General features: G+C 42.7%; 3 protein-coding genes across 5 annotated transcripts in view; 2 read left to right on the top strand and 1 right to left on the bottom strand.

Moving 5' to 3' along the window:
- gfpt2 (glutamine-fructose-6-phosphate transaminase 2) overlaps window positions 1-3109 on the top strand; it is a 34414-nt gene extending 31305 nt beyond the window's left edge. For 2 of the 3 annotated variants that reach the window (XM_080465872.1, XM_080465871.1), the window contains 6 exons: window positions 100-257; window positions 494-608; window positions 699-826; window positions 974-1141; window positions 1292-1453; window positions 1876-3109. In XM_080465872.1, coding sequence (XP_080321998.1) covers window positions 100-257; window positions 494-608; window positions 699-826; window positions 974-1141; window positions 1292-1453; window positions 1876-1920 — 776 coding nt within the window. In that variant the 3' untranslated portion in view covers window positions 1921-3109. The remainder of the gene's footprint in view (window positions 1-99; window positions 258-493; window positions 609-698; window positions 827-973; window positions 1142-1291; window positions 1454-1875) is intronic. The other variant, XR_013935432.1, reaches the window with a different exon arrangement.
- A 1117-nt stretch (window positions 3110-4226) lies between these two features.
- On the top strand, window positions 4227-18940 carry mapk9 (mitogen-activated protein kinase 9). Its single transcript, XM_080466078.1, has 12 exons — window positions 4227-4446; window positions 9426-9572; window positions 11614-11743; window positions 12012-12070; window positions 12357-12495; window positions 12955-13120; window positions 14454-14525; window positions 15414-15596; window positions 16005-16129; window positions 16227-16290; window positions 16559-16630; window positions 16893-18940. Exons 2-12 carry the CDS (start codon window positions 9457-9459, stop codon window positions 17027-17029), a joined length of 1263 nt encoding a protein of 420 aa, XP_080322204.1. The 5' UTR covers window positions 4227-4446; window positions 9426-9456; the 3' UTR covers window positions 17030-18940.
- LOC308111248 (uncharacterized protein) lies at window positions 18809-22041 on the bottom strand. The gene is made up of 2 exons (XM_080466079.1): window positions 20815-22041; window positions 18809-19356 (listed from the first exon to the last, which is right to left on the bottom strand). Exons 1-2 carry the CDS (start codon window positions 21777-21779, stop codon window positions 19119-19121), a joined length of 1203 nt encoding a protein of 400 aa, XP_080322205.1. The 5' UTR covers window positions 21780-22041; the 3' UTR covers window positions 18809-19118.
- Window positions 22042-24125: the final 2084 nt, after the last annotated feature.

Genomic DNA, 24125 nt, shown 5'->3' with positions numbered 1-24125 from the left:
GGCTTCAGAGAAATCAATCTCAAGTGTAAAGTATTCTTCTTTCAGTCTTTTGAGAGAAACTGCCTGCCGTAGCTCATGTATTCTATTTTTCTTCTCCAGGAGAGACAGCCGACACTTTGATGGCTCTGCGCTACTGTAAGAACCGAGGTGCACTGACAGTGGGTATAACCAACACTGTGGGCAGCTCCATCTGCAGAGAGACTGACTGTGGTGTTCACATCAACGCTGGGCCTGAGATAGGAGTGGCGAGCACCAAGGTACGCTTCATACTATGGAAACTTCTCAAGTTTTGGAGTTTTGTTTTTTTAATCTGACGCCACTGATATAATTACAAGCTGTCTCGGAGCATAAACACCATCTCAGTTTGTTTGAAAAAAAACTGTAGCTCACTGGCTACAGTTTGCCACACACAGCTAATTTCCAGCGTGGGTTGTTTCTATTACACTGTTATATTCTTGAGGTTACATAAGTGTTTCTCCTGTGTGTCTTCCAGGCTTATACCAGTCAATTTGTGGCCCTCATAATGTTTGGCCTGATGATGAGTGAGGACAGACTCTCCCTACAGCAGAGAAGACTGGAGATCATCAATGACCTCAAGATGCTACCCGGTGAGTTCATTAGCAGGTTGTGAAAAATGGCAAATGTACACTAATGCACTCACGATATGATTTTAATCTGATCTTTATTTGACCTCCTAGAACATATAAAGACCGTTTTGTCCCTGGATGACAAAATCAAGGCCATTGCCAATGAACTGTATCAGCAGAGGTCCCTTCTCGTTATGGGCCGAGGGTTCAACTATGCCACCTGCCTAGAGGGGGCGCTGGTGAGTTTAAATCTTTCAAAACTGTAATTCATTTCTCTAATCGCAAGCAGTTTGGATGACGTAACAGCTATAATACTGTCTGCAATGTGTGTTTACTTTCGTAATGTTTCATACTGACATGTCCACTCTACTCTCACTCATATGCAGAAAATTAAGGAGATCACATACATGCACTCGGAGGGCATCCTGGCTGGGGAGCTGAAACATGGTCCTCTGGCTCTCATCGATAAAGACATGCCAGTTATCATGGTCATCATGAGAGATGCCTGCTACATTAAGTGCCAGAATGCTCTTCAACAGATCACTGCCAGATCGGTAAGTGTCTCTAACAAAACACATTTTACTGAAACCGGTCCTGCAGGCCCGGGCGCCTAAAAATACACCTTCCTACAAATTATACAATCAGCGAGCAACGAATATGCATCCACTGACGTTGATCTAACTCTCTCCGCCTCTTTGCATCAGGGTCGACCCATTATCATCTGTAGCCAGGATGACTCTGAGGTGACAAAGAATGCCTACCAGACTGTCGAGCTGCCCCATATTGTGGACTGTCTGCAGGGCATCCTCAGCGTCATTCCTCTGCAGCTGCTGTCGTTCCACTTGGCCGTACTGCGCGGATATGATGTAAGTAGTTCACGCAACTCAGCCCGTGTCATTTCCATGTGTGACACACTTTGTCAGCTTTAGTATCTAAGAGGTTATTTTCAGTAGATGCCTCCAAAAAAAAAATAAGATGAAAATTTAGTTAAGTTTCAGGAATAGGGGAAGAAATAGTAACGATTATGGTACTTGTGTCTGTTAATGTAATTTTTTCCCATCAATTCATATTTAAGTGTTGAATAAAAAAAGCTTGATTTTTGAATTGGTTTATAAATATTTCTCATGGATCTATATCAACATTAGATTATATTCAGTTGTCTAAATAAACTACAGAATTTAATATTGGATTAAATACAAAATGATCAAAGTATAATTAGAAGAAGTTGTGGAGTACAGGTCACTCACTGGTCCATTACCTTAACAAACTGCTTTTTCTTTTCTTCTAGGTTGACTGTCCCAGAAACTTGGCCAAATCTGTGACAGTGGAATAATTACAGTTCACAAAGCCCAGGAGAGGAGATGAGAGGCTTCAAGAGATTTACAGTGCAATTGTGCAATGAAATATTTGATGCAAATATGTGTGTGTGCGTGCGTGTGTGTGTGTTTGTGTGAGTGTGTGTGCGTGTGTGTGTGCGTGGAGCGTGTATGTGTGTGAGCGTGTGTGTGTGTGTGTGTGTGTGTGTGTGTGTGTGTGTGTGTGTGTGTGTGTGTGTGTGTGTGTGTGTGTGTGTGTGTGTGTGTGTGTGTGTGTGTGTGTGTGTGTGTGTGTGTGTGTGTGTGTGTGTGTGTGTGTGAGAGACTTTAAGAGTTGAACTGAGAGGCAGACAATAGAAGAACATGTATATACTACAATGAACTGTTAAGAAAGAGAAATGTGAAACGAGACCAGTCCACTGCTGAGAAATGGCCGCTGGCATTTTGGCCGTGTGTAACAATCTATGAAAAACACAGTTCATGCAGCCAAAGTAACTACTGTGCCTTTTCTTCATTCCAAGTTGAGCCAAAAATATCTTCTAGTCTTAACGGTGAAGCGTAAAAACGGCATAATGAAGTGTTTACAGTTGTGCAATATGAGGACCAAATGTGCATTATGAATGTACACTATCATGAGGTGATTGTTTTTAGGGATCCTGGGTGTTCACAGGGGGCGTCTTACCTCACCACCCCTGTAGAAAAAGTAGGAATAACAACTTTTACAAAGACTTTGTAACAGAGTTATAAAGAGTTTAATTTCCAATATTTCACTGTAATCACTGTGCCTGGTGGGCCAGTAACCCATAACTTTAATAATCATTTTATATTTTAATTTAATACATGGTGTCTGCTCAACAGAACTGCCGTTTCCAAAGTCAGTTTGCGGTAGCACAGGGAAGATTCTTTTTGTTTGTTTTGTTTTTATTTTTTCCAGACTTTCTGTACTTGTTCTTGTCATTAAATTGAGCATTTATTTAAAGAACAATCATGCAGCAAAACATTGCTATTAAATATAGTGATTTTTTTTTGTTTGTTTTATCCGCCATTGGTATGGGTTTATAATAAATATATTATTCTGTATTTAACTGATTTTTGTAAGGTTATAAGAGATATGGTTTTTATCTTTAATGCTGATTGTATTTTATATTGTTCTGTATACATATGGGCACTATCAATCAATAAACAAAGTATCCTATTATAAAGTGCCAAGTTGTCTCTACTTTCTTCATATTTACTTGCCTTGAAGCTTTATGCAACCAAGTAAAGGGAAAAAATGTCCTTTAGCATAATGGTTCAGAACACAGGCTATAACCATCATTGGTTATTATTTTTAATTTAAATCAGCTTAGGTTAAATATTACACAGTGTTCAAGTTCAATATTTCTGAGTGCATCAATCGTTGTCCTGCTCAGAAAACATATTAGTGTTTCCTGAAAAAATCTTTAGAAGAGTGCTTTTATATGTTTACGGCTCCCAGAAGGAGAAACATTAACACCTTGTTTAAACATTAAAACCTTGCCAGTTGATGTTTGCCTTTTGAATTGATCAAGTTAGTGGATGCTTGTTGAATTGTTTCTTACATTTCATTTTAGTCACAGTATCTGCAGAGTTTTTCACACGTAACATGTGCTCAGGTTGAACTCTGTTGGAAGCACAGCACATGCTGAGCTCCACGCTGCAGTACAGGGAGGTCACGCTGGCTGGTTTGGTCAGAGAAACTCACATCAGTGGCTCGGTGGAGGTTTTGAAGAGTTCTGGCAGCATGTTCATCCTTGCAGATACCTGAAGTTTCTTGAGGAAAATTAACAATGTTTGTTGATATTATGTATTTATCGATGCATTTCTTTATTTCATCGATCAAGGTGACTGGTCTCCTGTTTTTGTGTTCAATGTAATTATTATCATTATCTTTTTTTTTTTTTTTTGTAACGGATGAGGAACACTTCTTTATTTTCAGTTGTGTGTGCATATACCAGTGAAATGACGTTACATTAATTAGATTGATCTAATCGACATTAAAGCAGTTGAGAACAGTTAAGACTTGATTCTCACAAAAGCAAATCAATTGCCAGAATTAATTCTTTACTCTGATTAACACGTGTTTCTGTGTTTTTAGCAATAAGCGAAGCCTTTAAAGCTATGAATCTTGAATAAATATTACGCATTTTATTGCTATTTATATCAGTATCTCGTCTTACTTCAGGATATAATGTTGCTACATGGTCACACGACTGTGGATGACGTCCCTAGAAAAAGTTCACTCTTCGCACAGTAATAAAAACTTTACGCCCACGTAGAGCCTACGCGGTGACGTCATCGGTCCGGGCTTGTTGTGACGTTCTCTTCCTCCGCACCAGCCGTCCTCCGTGCTGCCGTTGGAGTTAGCTCAAGAAACTACCGGGGGCTCTTATCAGTCGTGACAAGCCGGGGCCGCTCGCTCCCCCCAACTTTCCCGAGTCCCGGTTGAGCCTGAAAGCCGCGGGGAGTGTGTTACCGGTGTTTTTCGATGCATGGGAGTGCCCTGGGAGCGGCGACGGGAGAAGGTAGGTCCGGCTGCTCGCGCTTGCTACTGCCGCCTCCCGCCGTCCTTTGGTCCGTCAGAGCTTTCAGTTCAGACCCGGCGGCCCGGGCAGACTACCGCATTGCTGCCGATAAAAATGGAGAAAAAAAAAAAAAAAAAAGACAGGCAGTGTAGGCCTTGGTAACTTCTTCACAGCCTGCCAGATGTGAGGCGGATTAACACGGAGGATATGTCAGCCGAACTTTGGCTGCACGAAGCGGTGATTTTTTCACCGAGCGCTTCTGCGGCTGCGGTGTGTCATACACGGTGACTTCATACCTCCGTGCGCGCGCGCGCGCGCGTGTGTGTGTGTGTTAGAAAATTGACCAGTTTAAAACCTCTTCATTGTCGTAGTTCACCTTCAGACCTTCAATAAATGACATTTCTGTTTACCCAGATTTGCTCAGGTTTTCAAACCTGTGACACTCATTGCCAAAAAGCACAGGTGCAGATGTGACTGGCGTTGTGTTTGACCTCTTGTCTATTTCATTTGGCAAGTTTAAGCTCGTCAATGAATCAAGAGCCAGACACACACTGGTTTGTCATATTTAAAGTCTGCTGAGTGCCAAAGCATAAACAGGTTGTTTGATTTAACAAGACCAGTATCTCTCTCTCTCTCTCTCTCTTTTTGTCTCACCCTCTTTACATGTCTCGCTCTCTCCAAAATCACCACCATGAAAAGATGCCAGGAGCAACACGTGTATCACTGGCACGCTCTTGGGCAGCACATCTTTTTGCATCCTCCATCCTCTTCAAGAGGCTGATCTCATAGTCCTGACATTTTTAGTTCAGCGGCCGCCCCGTCATGGTTTTGACCACCCTATTTGTTGTGTTTTATGTCTCTGCTGCTACATCACAATGAGAGGTTGAGTCTCCGGGCCATGCTAATCTGATCTCATAACCAGTTCACTGAATCCCATGCAGCGCTCAGCTGAGAGCCACATCAGACCCAGAGGCTGGACTGGACACAGGCCATGACGAGCTCGGGTTTAGGATGGTGATGCTCTTGTGAAGGTCACTTCTCTCATTAAGTCATGCCGGCGTGAAACATATTCCAGTATAATTTTGGATTAAAACATAAAGGACTAACAGAATAGTGCAGTCGTGCACCATCTGTCACCTTTCTTATGTGACAAAATATCTGACTTGCATTAAATTAAGCATTTTGTTATTCTTTGGCAGCGTTTAGCCTGTCAGTGCCTGACATTTAAATCAATAAACATTTTGACTAAAAGTAGCAATCTGTTGGCATTAATGCTTTACTGGTGTGTCCCATCACAGGTTAGAATGTGACCGAACTTGAATGCTGTTAACCTCATCAGTTACCTTGTTGACTTGGTCCAGGGCGATGTTGCAGTGGTTGGCACTACTGGCTGACTGGGCCTTTGGCACGTGCAGCTTTTCTCCAAATTTCCACAAAATACTTGTTAGCCTGACCGTCGACTCTAAATAGGTCACCGGTGTGACTTTGTGGACGGGCGCTTGTCTCTTGCTGCTTGATGGATGACTTGTCAATAGTCTAACCTTTCTCGTTTGGGATGGGCTCGATCTTCCAAGACGTGGATGGAAGGACCATGTATCTTTGCATTTCAACACCCTCCAATCCCACCGGGCTGGTTACAGTACTTCATTAGTTTGTCTTCACAGTCGCCGTGCTGGCAGGCTGGTTTAATATTGTCAGTGTAAAAGAGTTGCAGTGTAATTACAGCGATCTCTGTAAATTTGCAGTTTAGTGAGTTTATAATTCAACTGAGGTTCAATTAAGTGTTGGAGCCAAATTGGCTGCCACAGTCATTACATGGTTAATTATTCAACCTACAATTACTCTCTAGTATTAAATGAAGTAGTTTTTTTTTTTTTTTCCATATTTACCGGACCAGCAGAAAGGCATACTAAACTGGCAGTAACCAAATGATGAAAGCTATAATTGAGAAGCTGTGTATTTAGTCTCTTCTTCGTTAGATCCTGGGAGGTTTCTCTTAGGGACGTCCTCTCTTTTCAATTTCTACAACCCCCCCCCCAAGCCTGCGGGGCCACAGCGATCACAGCTGTGTGCTCCTGTGGCAAAATCTTGCATGCAATTTTGACCAAACTTCACCGTCCCCCCGTCACTCTCTGTGTGCCTGCACTCAATCCAACGTACATTTAGACTGGAGCTGGGCAGCAAGTGACGGATTACTTCCTCGCTGTGCCCGCCGGAGCCGAAATGGGTTTTTGTTATGATTAATGATTCTTGCATTGCATCATTATCTTGATAGGAGTACTGTGAATCAGGACAACAGACATTTGGGTAGAAAATAATAAATAAATACCGAAGACGAATATCAAAGTGCCACTGGGGCCTGATTCAGCTTCTGAAAGCAGATGCTTTGTTCCCCTCAGAGAAATGGTCGGCAGGAAGGTGTTTATTATAATAAAAAGTATTTTCCAAAGCGCATAAAGTACAGGATATCCAAAAGTACGCTGCCACTCGTGCCCTTGCATTTTGTTGAACATTCATCAAATGTTTATCTATCAAGACCATTCAGTTCCTCAAGTCGAGGCCTTTAATTGTCACTAATGACAATTATACATAGTATAATGTGCAATGAAATGTTTTAAGTACCTGTTCCGCACCAAAACAAAAACTAACAGTTTTTACGGGATGGAAGAATAGAAATTAAAAAAACTAGAACACACGTAATGAAAATAGCACACAAAATAACACACTCCCTGTATATGATATAAATAATAATGAATTAAGAAAATTTAGACACACGAAAGATAAAAGATAGATAAATATGAGTAGACCCGTGTTGAATAGTGCAAATAAACAGTAGCTGATATATTGAGGGAAGATGGGATTAAATTAAAAAGACAGAAGATTGAGGGAATGTGATAAGTATAAAACAAAGCTGAGGAAAATGCAAAGCCTGAAAGAAGCTGGAAGAAAGTCAAGGTGTTTTGCTGCTCTCCTGCGATGTGTGATAAAGGAGCCAGCTCTGGATGTACATGTGGGAAAGAGAACAGCCAAGGAGGCAGAGAAAGACAGTAGATGGAGATGAGGATTCATTTCTCATCTGAGTGATGGTGTGGCTGCAGACCCACACCTCCTGCGTTTATTTGAAGGACGTTTTGTTCAACGAGACTTTGCAGGGAAGGGAAAGAAAAAATGAAGGGGCTGTTTCCAAAAGGTAAAAACTTTGCTAATGAAAAAACAATTGTATTGTATTCTGTTGTAGCTTTGTGTTTCTTCGTGTAACATCGTCCTCCATCTTCATGTTCTCCTCCACTCGCTGCATCCATGGATCTTCTCTGAAGTCCTCCTCTTCTCCCGCCTGGCAGCTCCAGCATCCTTTGTCCAATACATCCACTCTCCTTCCATGTTAAGAAAAACAACAACACACTAACCTCAATCCCTAACTTCATCTAGTTTATTAAACAAAGACATAGAATTGAATCTCTATTGCAGCATTGTGCAATAAAAGCTACAATGAGAGCTACTCCCATGCCTTGGACCTCTGAAATTTGATTTGTTTTTCATGTAGTGAAGCGCAAATAAGACCCACCCGTCTTTAAAGTTCCAGTTTTCTTGTGAATGACTGATGGCGGCTACACACTGTTTTTCGGGCGGCCCAGACGAAGACAACCTGCGATAGAATTCTGACAGTGTCACACATTTGTAGTGATCGTGACTGCTGCACTGACCTACGTCAACTAACTAACCAATAGAAATGCAGTATGAAATGACTGGCCAGCTGAGTGACTGGTGCTAAACTGATGTGAAAGTGACAGAAGGGGGAAACAGGTGTTTCATGTTGCGTCAACAACCTTTTCAACATGAATAGGTCGAGTTTTTTTTTTTAGTTTGTTTTTTTAATGTCAAATAATTTAAATCTAGCACAGTGAAGCACAAAATAATAATTGCTTTCAAGATATTATTTCATGTATGTCAAGTGTTTGTGACATGGCCTTGACTCTCTGACTTTTGCTCAAAGGCTGCCGCGCTGAGAAGCTTTCTGACTCGAGCACTTTAAAGTGTCGTCGAGCTCCATTCGCTGCCTTTCTGTGGAGCTCTATCTCTGTCTGACCATGGAAACCAGTGTGTCATTGTTCTCCGTCAAGGCTAAAAAATCGGGCTCCATTTAACTTGTGGCTGTGTGCCGTGACTGCTCACTGTTGCATAGCTACACGATTGTGTGTCCTCACCACACACACACACACACACACACACACACACACACACACACACACACACACACACACACACACACACACACACACACACACACACACACACACACACACGCACACACACACGCACGCGCACACAGACATGACGGCCAACAATAATACCCCTCTGCTTCCTGCCGGGGGAATCAATGCCAGTGCAGCCATATTTATCATGAAGACACCAGCGCGTCACATGTTTGACTTTTTTTTTTTTTTTAAACATGTTTGACATGCTCGTGTGCCGCTGACGTCTGAACATACACACACACACACACACACACACACACACACACACACACACTGCGAGTGAAGCTTGATGCGGATTCAAAGAAAATAGCAAGTGTGTGTGTTTTACTGAGCATGGATGTGTCAGAATGAGTTCAGAGATGGCCGTGAGAGCCTCAGGAACACCAAGCTGTCAGCCTTCTGCCGTCTTCATACACACACACACACAGACACACCGAACAGCTTCAGCTCCAACACGCTGTCATATAAGACAAACAAACAGGGCAGAAAGCCATGATGGATTGGTGTTTTCAGGCTGAGCTGTAAATGAAATGAGTAATTCTTTATCGGTGTAAAAAGCTTATCTCCCTGATGGGGGCTTATTGATGTGGGAGCTGGTTTACCTTTTTGCCTAACTGTGAAGATAAGGGCATGTGTACCAAGATAATTCACCAGTGTTTTTCTTTTTCTTTGCTTTTTTCCCCCTCACATCTCTATATGTGTTTGTTGTTTGATGCGCTGCAGAAAGTGCCGGCGGTCCTGACTGTTCAGCAGGATGAGTGAGGCAGACAGCCAGTTCTACAGTGTCCAGGTGGGAGACTCCACCTTCACGGTACTGAAGCGCTACCAGCAGCTCCGTGCCATCGGCTCTGGGGCTCAAGGCATCGTCTGGTGAGAGATCCTGCTTTCATCAATCTTCTAATGATTGCACAACCAAGTCAAGATACTATTAATACCTGGTATTTATAGAGATGGACGTGATTTATTGCTAGAAAACACATTTTGTCTTTATAATCGGAGTAGGGTATCGTTAGCATTTCTTCAACAGTACTACTTAAAGTTCTACCTACTGATTACATGTTGAAACGAGTGAAGGATGATGTGATTAATTATTTTAAAACATTCAGATTTTTGTTTAACCAGTTAAAACAGGTTCGGACTCAAAAGGAAGACTTAAATGATATTTCAAGTTACAATTTCAAGGGATTTGTTTTGCCTTCCATCCAAAACAACAGAAAACCTTTATAAAGGATTAACATTATGACTCAGACAATCCAATTCAGCAAATGAGGGTTTCAGATCACTGAATCAATAAAAGCAGATCACAACCTGGACAGGCCACCTGTCCATCTCAAGGCTTGAATTTTTTATTTTTTTTTAATTGGCTCACATTGTCTTTGTTGCTGGTGTGAATTTGCTGCATGACAGGATGTGCAGTCAGTCTCAGCCACAAGATTCATTCACTCAATTTGCCAAATTGTCGGACACCCGCCAAACTAACACTCGACAGCTCCTTGTAGACGGCTTCCATTTCAGCCGGTTTGCAGTCAGCTGAGGTGGTGTGTGTTGATTGTAAAACAGCTGAGGTGGATGAAACTGTCGACGAAGCAGATTAAATATGTTCGTTTATGACTTTCTAGAGCTGGATTGGCTTTTTACTCACAATGATTTAGTTCAGTTTGCTGACTGTGGTGAGGGTGATCTTCTGCATTATCATCATCGCCTCTCACCTCTGATGTTTGTTGATTTGTTTGTGGAGGAACTCGGGTCTTGCAGTGAAGAGGGCACAGCGTGACAGTAAATTATAAGCTGTGCCATTCATTCATCTTCTATATTCAACTAAGTGTCACTTTGCCTTGGGGCCGAAAGCAGAGCCAGTCCATCACAGGGCAAACACAGAGACACTCACATTCACACTTACAGGCAATCTATTGTCATCAATTAACTTTGACCACACATTTCTGGACTGCGGAAGGAAACCGAAGTACTTGGAGAAAAACCCACACATGAACATGGAGTCCAACTTTGTTTTGAACTGGTGTTTTATATTTATTTCAACCCTTTGGTCAGGTCCCAGGTTTTGATACCCGGAGGTGGAAGTGATTTATTGCTAAATAGATCCAATTCACTTCTTGTCAGTTGAAGCTGCTGCGATTGTCCCTCTTTGATAACAACATAAACTCAGAGTCGAAGGAGAGTCAACGACAAACTAATAGCATATCGGTAGACAGAAGATTGGCCACCCACTTACAGATACACATGAATGAAATTAAGCATACACATTATTATTATTAAAGATATCTTTGAAGGTGATTTTGTGGCTGCCAAAATATGCAGGTTAGTCTATTGTAATTAGCTTTTTTCCTACTTGAACAACAGTTATTTAGAGGAAATCAGAGAGAAACACAGCTTCTTGTGTGAACAAACTAAAGCTGTCCTCATTAATGCCAATTCTGCTTCATTAGATTCATTTTGTGTATTATTCTGTCCTACATCTGTTCTTATAGAGCTATAATAAGTCAAAATATCCACTGTGAAACTGACTGTCAAGGCATTGTTGACAGGAGTACATTTGACATTTGGTATACTTCAAAACAAAAAAATATTATTATTATTATTATTATTATTATTATTATTATTATTATTATTATTATTATTATTAGCGTTTCAGGTCTGTTTTTGTCCAGAGTAAAAATTAAGACGTTAAATTCGCAAAAAATCTTACGTGCCTGTTTTATTCTTTTACAAGGTGACCCAGCTAGATAACAATTTATATTTTACTGGTTTTATAGCAACTCGTGAAAATAAAGCTTTGCTCAGAGGCACCTATCGTCTGGGCTGATAACCTTTGTCTGTCTTGTCTCTCTCTCTCTCTCTCTCTCTCTCTCTCTCTCTCTCTCTCTCTCTCTCTCTCTCTCTGTCATGTGAGCAGCTCTGCACTGGACACAGTCCTCAGTATACCGGTGGCGGTGAAAAAGCTGTGTCGGCCCTTTCAGAACCAGACTCATGCTAAACGTGCATACAGGGAGCTGGTGCTCCTCAAATGCGTCAACCACAAAAATGTAAGAGCTTTTATTTTTTTCTTTCCCACGCCTAAGGGATTGATACAAATACGATAATGTGTTAAGCTTTACTGAAGAAGTTACGCACATACGGCAGATGTTCAATTCAAAATGGAGCAAACGAGAGTGGAGCGTCTCTGCGATGCTGGTAAAAGTTTCCGCATCCAGACGATTCCTCTTGATTGCTCCGCCTCGGTTGTTTGGCTGTCCTCAGGATGTAGATGGGAGAGTAACAGAGTGGACTAATGGCCTGTCTTTTTGCTTTCAGATCATCCGTCTGATCAATGTTTTCACGCCTCAGAAGTCCCTGGAGGAGTTCCAGGACCTGTGAGTAACAGTGGAGTGTTTTTAGCTCAACTTTGCTTTTAAAGGCTTTAGGTCAAATGTTTTGGTTTGTTTTTTCCTCTACTTTAATACCAAACATCCTGTATCTTTTACTGCTTCACTTGGTTTTCACTTCAATCTCTTATTTCTCACACTTTTGTCCTTCATTCTTTTCCGTTGTTCCTGCTTTGATTTCATTCGTTTTCTCTGCACTTGTAGTTTTTTCTATTATAATGCAATATAGCCCAATCTCTGGTAAGCCTTTTTCATTTGTTGCTCCCCTCTTAAGGTACCTGGTAATGGAGCTGATGGATGCAAGCCTCTGCCAGGTGATTCATATGGACCTGGACCATGAGAGGATGTCCTACCTGCTCTACCAGATCCTCTGTGGAATCAGACATCTGCACTCTGCAGGCATCATCCACAGGGTAAATCCAAGCGATGCTCCTGCTATGCTCTGTCTTTTAATTGAGTATGAGAGTACAGTATATACTATATTTTGAATTTAAAACCTTTATAATCAAGGTGACACAAGAAGACAGTGGCCGTCAATCAGTTGACCTCGTGAAAACTGTAATACAACAATTATACCTTTAAAGACTACCTTAGTTTAATAGTATATGTTAATACTTTACAGCACTAATGTATGCCTGAGTGTTTATTGATGTGTAAAAGTAAAAAAAACTCTTATTATATAACTTATACATTTCTTTTATTCTAAAGTTACATTGGGAAGATCTGAAGAACATGGTGCTTTTAATCATGTTGTTAACATACCTACACATCATTCAAATGTTTCTCCAGCTATAATTTCTTCCAGTAACAACTCCCTTGTTTGGTTAATATTGATCATATTTCCGGTGGATTTTTGATTTTTTTGCCTTCAGGATCTGAAGCCCAGTAACATTGTGGTGAAGTCCGATTGTACCCTGAAGATCTTGGACTTTGGCCTGGCGAGGACAGCGTGCACTAACTTCATGATGACCCCGTATGTAGTGACCCGATACTACCGCGCCCCCGAAGTCATTCTGGGCATGAAGTACAAGGAGAATGGTGAGTAAAACCAAGCAGATTATATAACAAACAGGACCTCAACAGATTGTTGAGTGAACGTAGTGCTGCTGGTGAAATCGAATCGTGGTGCGATTCAACTCAGTTACACAAGATGGGTTGGGCTTGCAGGACACAAAAGTATTTTAATTCTATGATGCTCTCATTGCTTATCAAGTTTGGCTGTAAAGAGTTTTGCCAGTGTCTGTAAATGTCTTCACTACTCTGGTGCAGTGGACCTGTGGTCGGTTGGCTGCATAATGGCTGAAATGATCTCCCACAAAGTCCTCTTCCCCGGAAAGGACTGTATCCTTTCTTGTTGGTCTCTTTACATATACACATAGACATATATACACATACACACAAGTGGGGGGGTTCAGAGATTTCAGAGATAATTTATGTGTGAAATACCTGCTACCAGTGACATGGCCACAGATTAAGTTTGATTCTGAGATTTTATCTACAGCCTTTAGACCAGATCTTTTTTTGGGGAGGAAGCAGGAGGGAACTAACAACCAAGTGTCGGCTGGTTTGGAGGTATTTCACGCAGTGATGTGAAGTCGGATGTTTCCCACTCACATTTATAACAAATAACCCCAGTTTTTGTGTTTCAGTCGAGGCATTAGACTGGGTAGGACGACAAACAGGAAGCAGTCATCAAACCAATCAGGCTTTTTATTTGTTCATTGCCCAACCTTAAAGTCATTATAGCAAGTTTAACAGCATCAACAGGTTTGTTAGATCAGGCACAATGAATGGTGACTTGTGTAAAGTTTACATATATGAGTTTATACATTGTCTGTGTCAGCTGAGCACGCAGTTTGTCTGTAGGGGGCGTTATCAGGCTCGAGGCATTTAGCTCCACCGAAACTGAAATGGACAGGAGAGAGGAGCTAATGGCTATTTGCCTTTTACAAACGTTTCCAAGCAAAGGGTGAGGGAGACGAGCCACATCCATCTCTGTTGAACACACACATACACACAGTGAAGGAGAAAGCAACAGCTGGGTAAACTGATAAGCAGAGCCGATGAGAAAAGGCCTGGAAGGCCGGGAGAGAGAGAGAGGAGGGGGGCGGGGGTCTGAAGATGAATATGATGAAAGCACTAGGCTGTGGCACAACTGGAAGATGGTGTGAAACGGCAGAGTTGGTGTTTTGCATTTCAATGTTTGTCATTCAGACTTTACCCACAGGGCACGTTGTTCATCTATGCAGTGTTCATATGTCATTTATTTGAACTGTTGTATATGGTCATTGTTCTGTGGTCACTTTTTATTTAATGTCTGGTGTGTGTGTGTGTCTTTGTGTGTCTTTGTGTGTGTGTTTTCTGTTCCCAGTGGACATCTGGTCAGTGGGGTGCATCATGGGAGAGATGGTAAAAGGCAGCGTCATCTTCCAGGGCACCGATCGTATCCTTCGCCGCTCTCATAGTCTCTGTGCCACTTCTTGTCACTTTTCTTTCGCCTGTCGCCCTCCATCAATGTTTCTTTTCTTGGTTTTTTTGGTTCTGAAGTCAAAGATGGGCAACGGGTCCCAGTTGAAGCATTCTATCGGCGTGCTAATTGTTAATCTGCGTGGCTCTGAATCAGATGCCTGTCATCCTTTTAATTAATAGAAGCAATCAAATTCAAGTGATTCACATCATTTGCATTTATAGTGGCTGTTTCTCCGTTTCCAACGGGCCTCTTCGCTCAGCAGCTACACGCTACAGGCTTCCTTGGCACTGGACATTTACACCTGAGTCGCTGAGAATGAATACAAAGGGCAAGTGTGATTGGAGGACAGATTGCTTTTCATTCTGAGAGGTAATTGCCCTCTTCAGTTGTCAGCCAGGCAGCCATATATCTCTGTATTTTTAGCCAGGCTAAAACGGTCGGAGGGATTGTAATGTTGCTCGATTTGTCGAGACGCCACGCTGACCCAGACTGAAATATCCCAACCAATTGTTTCTTGATGATGCATCCTGCAGTCCTCGTCAGAATTTCATTTTGTTTTAATTCCTCAGGTTACATCAGCCACGAAAAGTCCACAGATTAATGCTTCCCTAGAACGAAAGTCTGCTGACCTGACTTTTATTTACCACAATGTCAGTAATTCCATTTAATCAGTGCTCTTGTTGAGATCAAATAGTCAAGTATTGATACTGAAATCAAAGATGGATGTTTGTATTTGATATATAAGAGGCATCGGTTTGTCACCTGATTCTGTGCCTTTGCATATGTTCCCATTATTTGCTGTCATATTTATATGCATGTCCTTAATGCAGCAAGCTTTTCCATAACCAGAATGCTGAGCAGACATCGACCAATGGAATAAGGTGATTGAGGTTCTGGGCACACCCAGTCTGGAGTTTATGAACCGACTGATGGAGACCGTCAGGAACTATGTGATGAACAAGCCACAGTATCCTGGCGTCAGCTTCGCAGAGCTTTTCCCGGACTGGGCATTCCCCTCTGACTCAGAACATGACAAGCTAAAGAGTAAGGACACTGGACATGAAAATACACTTGTTCATTCTGGATTCATATCAATTTTTTGATGAGTTTGAATGTGATCAAAATTTATAAGAATTTAGTTTGACTATGTTTACATATCAAAATATTACTGTTTTTCTATAGGCAATAGGAGACACGTCCCAATAATGAAATATGATTGAACTCACTGCACAACTTCGTCACAAAATGACCATGCAAGTCCAAAGTTTCCTGTTCTGATCTGTGCCTTTTAGTCAGAAATCTAATCTCTTAAACCTGAGAACAAATCTTGGCATTGCCGGAGAGGTAACCCGATCCCTCAGGGGAAAATAATCAGTTCTCAGGAAGACCACTCAGGGGAAGTGATGTCATCACTCTCCCGCCTTAGTAACGTTTCTCTTTCCATGTTTGCAGCGGGTCAAGCACGGGACCTGCTCTCCAAAATGCTGGTCATCGATCCTGAATGCCGCATCTCTGTAGAAGAAGCCCTCAATCACCCCTATATTCACGTGTGGTACGACCCTGCGGAGGCAGACGCGGTGAGGAAACTTCTTCCCTCCAGTGCTGCCACTTTTCATCTGTGCTGCAGTGATGTGTGACCTTGCTCTTCTTCGTAAATCTCCTTGTGTTTCCCAGCCTCCTCCCCAGATTTCAGATAAGCAGCTGGAAGAGAGAGAGCACACCATCGAGCAGTGGAAAGGTAGGACACACTGCCCTCTAGTGAAATACACCAGCTCTGCACTTTATATACGCCAACGTCAATCTTTGTTGGACTTGTGTGTTTATTATATTATATTTATATTATGGGCACTTGCCTTTTGCTTACGCCATGTTACATCATCTCAGACCGCCTGGTGGTTGTGCTTTTGAAGTCAACAAGTAACTATAAAATCAGTTGGCTCAAGAAGAAAATCCTGTGAAATAATACAAAAAAAAACCCACAACTAATCTTCTCCATTCCTCCACAGAACTTATTTATGAAGAGGTGATCGACTGGGAGGAGAGGAACAAAAATGGTTTAATGAAAGAGGATTGTTCAGGTAAACTAAATGCATCAACTAAGTTCATTGTCAGCCAGGTTAACAGGAGTTTGGTTGGAGTATAGCTCGGTAACACTGAAGAAAACATGAAGGATTATCAAGCCAGTTTAAAACACTGGTAACAAATAAATGGTCTCAATGGTAAAGACCCATGACCACAATGAAATGACAAAAATCCTTGTGAATTCATGTCAAACAGTGATGTTATGTGTTGCTGCACATCACAAGTCTCTAACTTTGGTTCGTGTTCGCCCGTCATCAGATGTGGTGTCGGGTTCAGCGTCTCAGTCCTCTTCAGCCAACGACATCTCGTCCATGTCCACGGAGCACACCTTGGCGTCAGACACGGACAGCAGCAGCATCGACACGCTGACAGGACCGCTGGATGAGAGTCAGTGAACAGTGTCCGTTTCCACAAGTGTCTGTCTATCTGCCTCAGCCCCTCCCGCCTTTCTTTAGATGTCAATCAATCGTCACCTTCCTTTTCCACCGCTTCTCTCCACCCCATGTCCTGTTGTTTTCTTCTTACCTCCTAAAACCTCAATAAACAGGTCTATTTTTCTATTTTCTTTCCCCATTACTCTGCTAGATCCCGTTGATCCTTCTCATCCTCATATTCTGTTTTGAACTGCAGCGTATAGGTCAGAATTATCCGTGTGAAACAGTTGACCTTTCTCTTCTTAGTGGATGTTTACCTTGATCATATGTTGGTCGTGTGTGCATCCATATTGATTTTCGGGTTACCGAGAGAAGGTTGGGAGTTTGTTTGATCAATTTATCCTGTTTTATTTTTCTTTTCTTTTTAAATCAGAGGTCATTGTCATCTTATCAGAGCAGACACGTAAGACCACGGCATCAATTAGCTGCTCTCCTGCATGTTAACGCCAAAAGGAACAAAAGCTTACAACTAAACGATCGCATCAACCATCTGATGTTCACCTGATGATCAAATGCTAATCTGAAGATTGAATGAATGTTTAGCACGTTGAGCGTTTTTGCGGATTTCCACAGTGGTCTTTCTTTTCTAATGGATTGGCTTGATTGAAGTGAATTCTGAGCTTTTCCTCCTGACAGCCGGGTGAAGCTGTGATTGCAGTGTTACCGTTATATTTCCGGATATATTGTACTGTATGTAAAGATGTCAAGGCCTGACGCCCATAGTGTCTGTGCATCCTTTCATCGCCAATAGACGAGTGGTGCTTGTTTTCGTCCATCATTTCAACATATCAGTAGAGCTTTAAATATATATAAATATATAAAATGCAATCACCCTGGTTCAACCGAAGGTACTGACTATCAGCAAAAGATCATAATCCTGTAAATCTGGAAAAGGACAAAATTGAAATGTATTTATTTTAATGTTCTTGCAAAATGTTGCACACCACCACAGTGGATCCCATCTATGAATTAGATTTCCTGTCAAAAGAAATGGGTGGCTTGTTTTTTTTTAAACCATTCCACTAGTGTTGGAAAAGTAGCAAAATGTCCATAAAATCAAATAACTTATAGTTCTCATGTAAAGATTATTGCATGAAGGCATCGTAATTATAAGATACTGTAGTTCTTGTTACAAAGAGAAATCCATTCAAGTGTTTTTTTTGGTTTTTTTTGACTAACAGTACCTTGATGTTTTAGGTTCTGAAAGCTGGTTTAAAAAAAATGCTTTTTTTTTTTTTGCCTTGTAAGCCTCTGTGTATGTGTGCTGTGTGGCACTCTTACTTTTAGTCTTCTTTGAATCATCTTCAAAAACAGAATCTACCACATCTGGGAAAGGAAAAGCCTGAGGAGAACGTTTCTATCACAAGAAAAAGCAGACATGAGGTTTAAGGTTTTAAAGAGACTGCAGAGTCTGCGGAGTCCTGAACCACAATCAGGGCTGTGCAGCTCAGATGGAAACCTTAAGAGGAATCCTGGAAATTGACTGTGGAGCTGGGTTTTTTTGGGGGGGGATTTACTGATTGCACATTGTGAGCGACGTGCAGAAATGTAACACTACAGAGTCACAAAGGACATTTGCACCGTGTTGTACGCTAACATGACATCATTCTTTAAATCATGCCTTAAATGAACTGAGGAGTGACGAAGTCACTCTCTAAACTCTTAGCAGAATCTGATGGAGCATCGTTGTGCTCAGAACATCTTGTCTATTACCCATGTTAAAGAAAATACAAACTCCATTGTGTACACTGTACATCTCACAGTTTGTTTCTCCTTTTATTTCGAGAGATGTCCCATGTGATACCAACGACCACAATATTATCACTCAACAAACATCCTTGCCCGTAATCAATAAAGTGGACATCAGTGGCTATTTTGTCTTTGACTTGTGTTTTGTGATGAATAAATATCAGCACAGGAGCTCCCTACATGTTGACACATTACTATAAAAGATCTTATCAAAAGTTCTTTTATGTTCCTTTTTTTTTTTCTTTTTCTCTCACCCTCGTCTTTGCACACGTTTCATCAGACGGCAAACGCTTGGTCGTTCTTAGAAGCTCTTCACGATGTACTCGGTCTTCTTCACCTCGGTGTTCAGCTCCCCGAAGGTGTCGAAGAACTGTTCCATCTCCCTCTGCAGCGTCGCGTTGCGTAGCTCAGCAGCGGCCCGGGCTCTCTCCGACTCTCCGATCTTGGCCTGGACCGCCTGGTACCAGTGCCGCTGCTGTGTGAGGGTCGCCTTCAGACGAACAACCTCAACCTGCAGCTCCTCGTTTCTCTCCTCCAAGCTGAGGGCGCCAGAAAAGACAGGTTTGAGTTTACCCGGCCTCGGCAAGAAGCCAAAGAGCGCCGTCGTTGTTTATCAGTGATAATCGGTGGATCTGTGGGTGAAACTGATATTAGTATCTGTCTGTCTTTGTCGTTGGTTTGTCTACCTGATAATAGTTAATGTGTCAAGTCAACAGAATATGTCCCCAGCTGATCGTGTGCTTCACATTCTGGTCTGTAATTTCAGTGCCACTCAGCTTCTATACCGTTTTGTCCAACCAAGCCAGTACCAGCGGATGACGGGTGGAGGAGACTTGAACTAGTCCATTACAGGTCAAACACAAAGACAGACAACCACACACTCTCATCAGTTTATCACAAATGCCTGTTGGACTGTTGCATTAATTCCCCTAACTTTTAACGTTTTGTTAGTTTAATGGTTTTTATGTGGAAGATTTTAAATAAGTTCAAACAATACATATACCCTCAAAACAAACAGCCGTAGCTTGTCAATCAGTACTGAAATTTATTTACAGATTTTCTTGTACAAAATATTTTAGAAAAAGAAAAAAAAATACTCACAAGGTCAATACATTTCTATGACATGGATTTCATTACCATTTAGGTGCATTCCTGTAACGTCTGGCACAAATAATAAACATATTCTTCGAGGTCAGTTTCACTAAAGCTTGTTGGATTCCATTATGTTATTCATTACAAACCGTGTTGAAGCTGAGAAAAGTGTCCTTGCCAACTAGTAGTAATGCATGACCTTACACTGAGACTTGCTCTATCTATATCAGTAATAAATGAGGTATGTGTTGTGTCTATGTCAGCAGCATGGCCCCTTAAATTAGCTCTCTTTCCAGTGTCATGAGCTCTTTTCTATATGCCAGCCCCACATGCTGTTTTTTTTTTTTTTTTTTTTTTTTTTTTAAATTTGTATTTTATACCAACCAGCTGTTTGCTTCATATTAATATATTAAAGTGAAACACACACAAAGATGGTTAAAACATATTTCTATTGTAGGCTGAAAACATGAAGCACAACTTTGATTACACAGAAGATATAAAGTGGTTTTGTATTAGTTTTATGTCACTTAGTACAGCCAAAATCAGTGCGATAGCACATCGTGGGAACTTTAGAGGGGTTTTTTTTGTCTGGCTCTTGGTGCTCTGTGAACTAAACAGGATATGGGGTGAAGTTTTCAGTCAAGTGAGGAACCAGAATTGCACAGCTGAGTGGACACACACTTTGGGAGCCTGGGAACATTGTGTTACCCTTCACTGAAAATACACCACAGGCTGTAAAAGTCTTCCATCCACTCAGTGAGCTGAAAATAAGATATTGTAGCCGTGAGCTTGAGAACGTTAAATTTAAGACAATTTCAATTGTCTTTTACGTGGCGTGACTAATCTCTGCAGAGGGACTGTGTAGTTTGAAAAGGACATGCGAGGCAAAATGATAAAAAAATTACCTGATGATACGCTCCTCGTACTCCTCCCTTTGTCGGACGATCTGCTGCTGGAGGCTGGTGAGGAGGCTGCGAAGAGCACTGGCAGAGGGGTCAGCCAGGGGTACTGGAGGGGGCACCCTCGGAGTCCATGACGCTGGCTGCATTGGATGCTGTACTTCAGTGGGGGGCTCCAGGACATGGCACTTGTCTTGGCAGAGTTGCGGGGAACTTGCAGTGAGACGCTGAGGCGGAGGGAGCTGGTAATGCACCATTGGTTCCACAGGCATAAATCTACAGGATCTGGAGTCCAACTCTGGCCCCAGTTCAGGTTTCCTGTCTTGGTCTGGATTCTGATCCTGGCTACTTGAGTGACTTTTCACAAAGCCAATCTCACACGAAGCCCAAGGGCTCCTCTCTTCAGTCTCAGCATCCCCCTCCAGCCCTCCCTGGATCTGTTCAGGGGCCCATGCTCGGTACATCTGCTCCTGGAAGCTTGTTTCCATGTCACAGACCTCCTGGAGGCTCTCAGCAGTTTCAGAGTCAGGAAGGTTATCATACAGAGACAGAGCGCTCTGGTGCTCCTCACTCCGAGATGGGCTGGGGCTTTGGTTCTGATGAGCTCTGTCCTCTTCTCCCCAGTGACATCCCTGCTCTCCTCTTCCTCCCGCTCTGTTCATTCCTGGGCTTCGCTCTGCCTCCCAGGCCTGTCCTCCTCTACAGCTGCAGTAACTGTGATCTGGCCAGGTGCCAAGCCCTCTTTGCCCGATGACCACAGCCTGAACCTCAGCCACAGCTGGGATCAGACCAGGCGGAGGGCTGGAGGGGCCCGGGAGTCTGGTTACAACAGGGCAGACACCCCGGCTCTCCATTTCCTTTTCTCTGGCTCGTTCTCGCTGACCAAAAGGTGGGCAGTTGTCGTACAGGGGATCCGTGGAGCAGGAGCTGGAGGTGGTGGGGGTCTCAATGGGAAGGCAGTGCAGCTCCATGATCCAAGTGAGCACATGGGGGTGCTGAGCGCCTCAGATAACTGCCCTCCCCTTTTCTGTCTGCTGTAACTTGGGATTAAAGGCTTGGATGGTGGATTTGTGAGCGTGGTATGGAGCCTCCCCTGTGCCAAGTGCTGATGTGTTGTGGGTAAAGAGGCAGGTGTAGGAGCTCTCCTCCCCTTTGGCTACGTCTCTTCTGTGCCTTTTGACAGAACTGCCTAGTGGTAGACAGGTTGTAGTCTGGGTGCAACCAACATGGACTGAGTGCGTGTCTGAGTGTGTCTTTAAGCAGCACTGACATCAGCTGTTACTGTTGCACAGCTTCTGGGGGAGGGACCAGGGTGTAATATTGTCAGGCTCATTCCTAAAGACAGTCACACATAACTGGAACCACAGAAATAGATAGTGGCCATGAGCACAACGTGTCAAACACACACACTGATCACGATAATCTAGACACTATGTTTGTGTCATGAAATCTGTCAAAAACACACAAGGCAACAAGCTCAATGCTCGTTTGTGTCACATGACAAAATGGTGAAGAGCATTTTATGATCTGTATAGAGTTCAGTACCTCATTGTTGTCAGGTGACGCGTCAGAAGGAAGGTATCTAACGTGGATCTAGAAAAACTTAGAGATGCAGATGAAAGACAACAAAATTACAGAAACAACATTTCCTGCCCACTTTAATGTCCAACATCGTTTTAAACCACATGGTGGAGCTGCACACAACATTATGAAAGGGATGTGTTTTCTTTTTTACTTTAAATGGGTGTGAACCTCAGAAAATTCTGGCATTTTGAAGACAATGATGGCACTTCATAACAAAACTGTCGAGACAGATCTGATGTCATCACCCCTTTCATTGTTTTCCAGATAATCTTTTCAAATTGGTGAACCTCACATTCATATTTTTTTTCATTCACTCATGCTTTTTCCTAAAGCTTGAATTCTGGGCCTAATTTTTAAAGATCACATATGGTCTGGCTACCCATTTGTCCCTGTTGGGGGTGGTGTCATGGAGGAACCTTAATGACAGGTGCATCCTCAGGAAACGTCCACACCTTGTCCTTAAATCACTCCAGTCCAATGGCCGTGCGAGGTGTGACAGGAAGTGACAACTCTCAGTTTTTGTAAGCACACTGAAGTGTGCTCCATTCTGATAGCACTGATTCACTCTCAGTCGCTGAGAACAAAGTGTTTCGGCGAAACCTTGAAATGCCACTGCGGCGTCTCACATTATCAGGGATGCATTGCAAACTTCACGTCTTCATTGGCACGTTTAACAGTCAGTTGTCCGTTAGCGCTGTTAAAAAAAAAAGAAAGCGCTTTTATCTGCCCTATGTAAATTACTCCACGTCCTTCAAGGCTGCAGAGACTGGGTCGAAATCTTAAAGTTTCATCTGTTTGTAGACATCCGCTGCAGGATTTAAATGTGGGCTTTTTCCTTAAGCTCCTGCCTGCATTTGAAAAATCCCTCTGAACTGATGGAGGAAGATGCTGTGGAATGTGGGTAGAGTGACCTGAAAATGCTCCGAAAAGTCCCAGCTGAGACGAGACAGCAGACAAAAATACAATCAGCTGGAATATCAGACATTAGCTTTAATCTCTCTCATCCTCTGAGGGTTTGCCCTGACCTTCATCTGTCATTGGACAAAGAACAAGCGACCCCAGCCCCACCGCCCCCATTTCCCCCGGCGTCCTGAAACTTGTGACTTATCGCAGCTTGATCTTTGCCACGCAGAGGTTAAGCTTCTTTTCAAGACCCCCGTCACCTCTTCCCTCCCCTCCTCCTCCCCTCCTCCTCTGCCCTTCTATACTTCCTGTACATCTGCGTAGTTGTTTGTAGCCATGACGACAGGATCCATGGCAACACAGATCCCCATGGTGCTAAATAATAAAGGTGGATGTATGGGGGAGAGGGAGGGAGGGGTGTCTCTGAGGCTATTTTAGCTTGTGTCTAGATGGAGAGTAATTGAGTGGGGTCCTTGTTAACAAGAGACGGGGTATGCTGAACAGACGGAGGCGGCGCACGGCTCTCTTCTCCTCTGATTCGCCATGGCAGTGGCAGGAGAAGCAAATGATACAGTCCATGGTACAAATCTATGACAGTAAAAGAAATGAAGTGTGTGGTGTGGTGCAGTGACCACGAAGACAGCAACTTGCACTGCAGAGGGACGGAGAGATAAGGCAGAAACCAGGCCAGGTCTGTTTGTAATGTGACGGTGCATGCAGGTGTGTTTCGGAGAGATTACCATCCCTGCCTTTGCTTTCCCCCACACCTCTGACTTTGTGGGTGCTTTCAAGCTGCTGTGCCACCTGAGCAGATTAGACGCAGTTTCTTT

Source organism: Lipophrys pholis (genome assembly GCF_963383615.2).
Source record: "Lipophrys pholis genome assembly, chromosome: 6".
Lineage (NCBI taxonomy): Eukaryota > Metazoa > Chordata > Actinopteri > Blenniiformes > Blenniidae > Lipophrys > Lipophrys pholis.
The sequence above is the reverse complement of the archived record's forward strand: the minus strand, read 5'-3'. Positions and strand labels throughout refer to the sequence as shown.

Coding starts and splice junctions, on each gene's coding strand:
- LOC308111248 (XM_080466079.1), bottom strand. CDS start 21,779: ATGGAGCTGCACTGCCTTCCCATTGAGACCCCCACCACCTCCAGCTCC. Junction 19,357..20,814: donor TACGAGGAGCGTATCATCAG/GTAATTTTTTTA, acceptor TGGCGCCCTCAG/CTTGGAGGAGAGAAACGAGG.
- mapk9 (XM_080466078.1), top strand. CDS start 9,457: ATGAGTGAGGCAGACAGCCAGTTCTACAGTGTCCAGGTGGGAGACTCC. Junction 15,597..16,004: donor AGAACATGACAAGCTAAAGA/GTAAGGACACTG, acceptor CCATGTTTGCAG/CGGGTCAAGCACGGGACCTG. Junction 16,631..16,892: donor AATGAAAGAGGATTGTTCAG/GTAAACTAAATG, acceptor GCCCGTCATCAG/ATGTGGTGTCGGGTTCAGCG.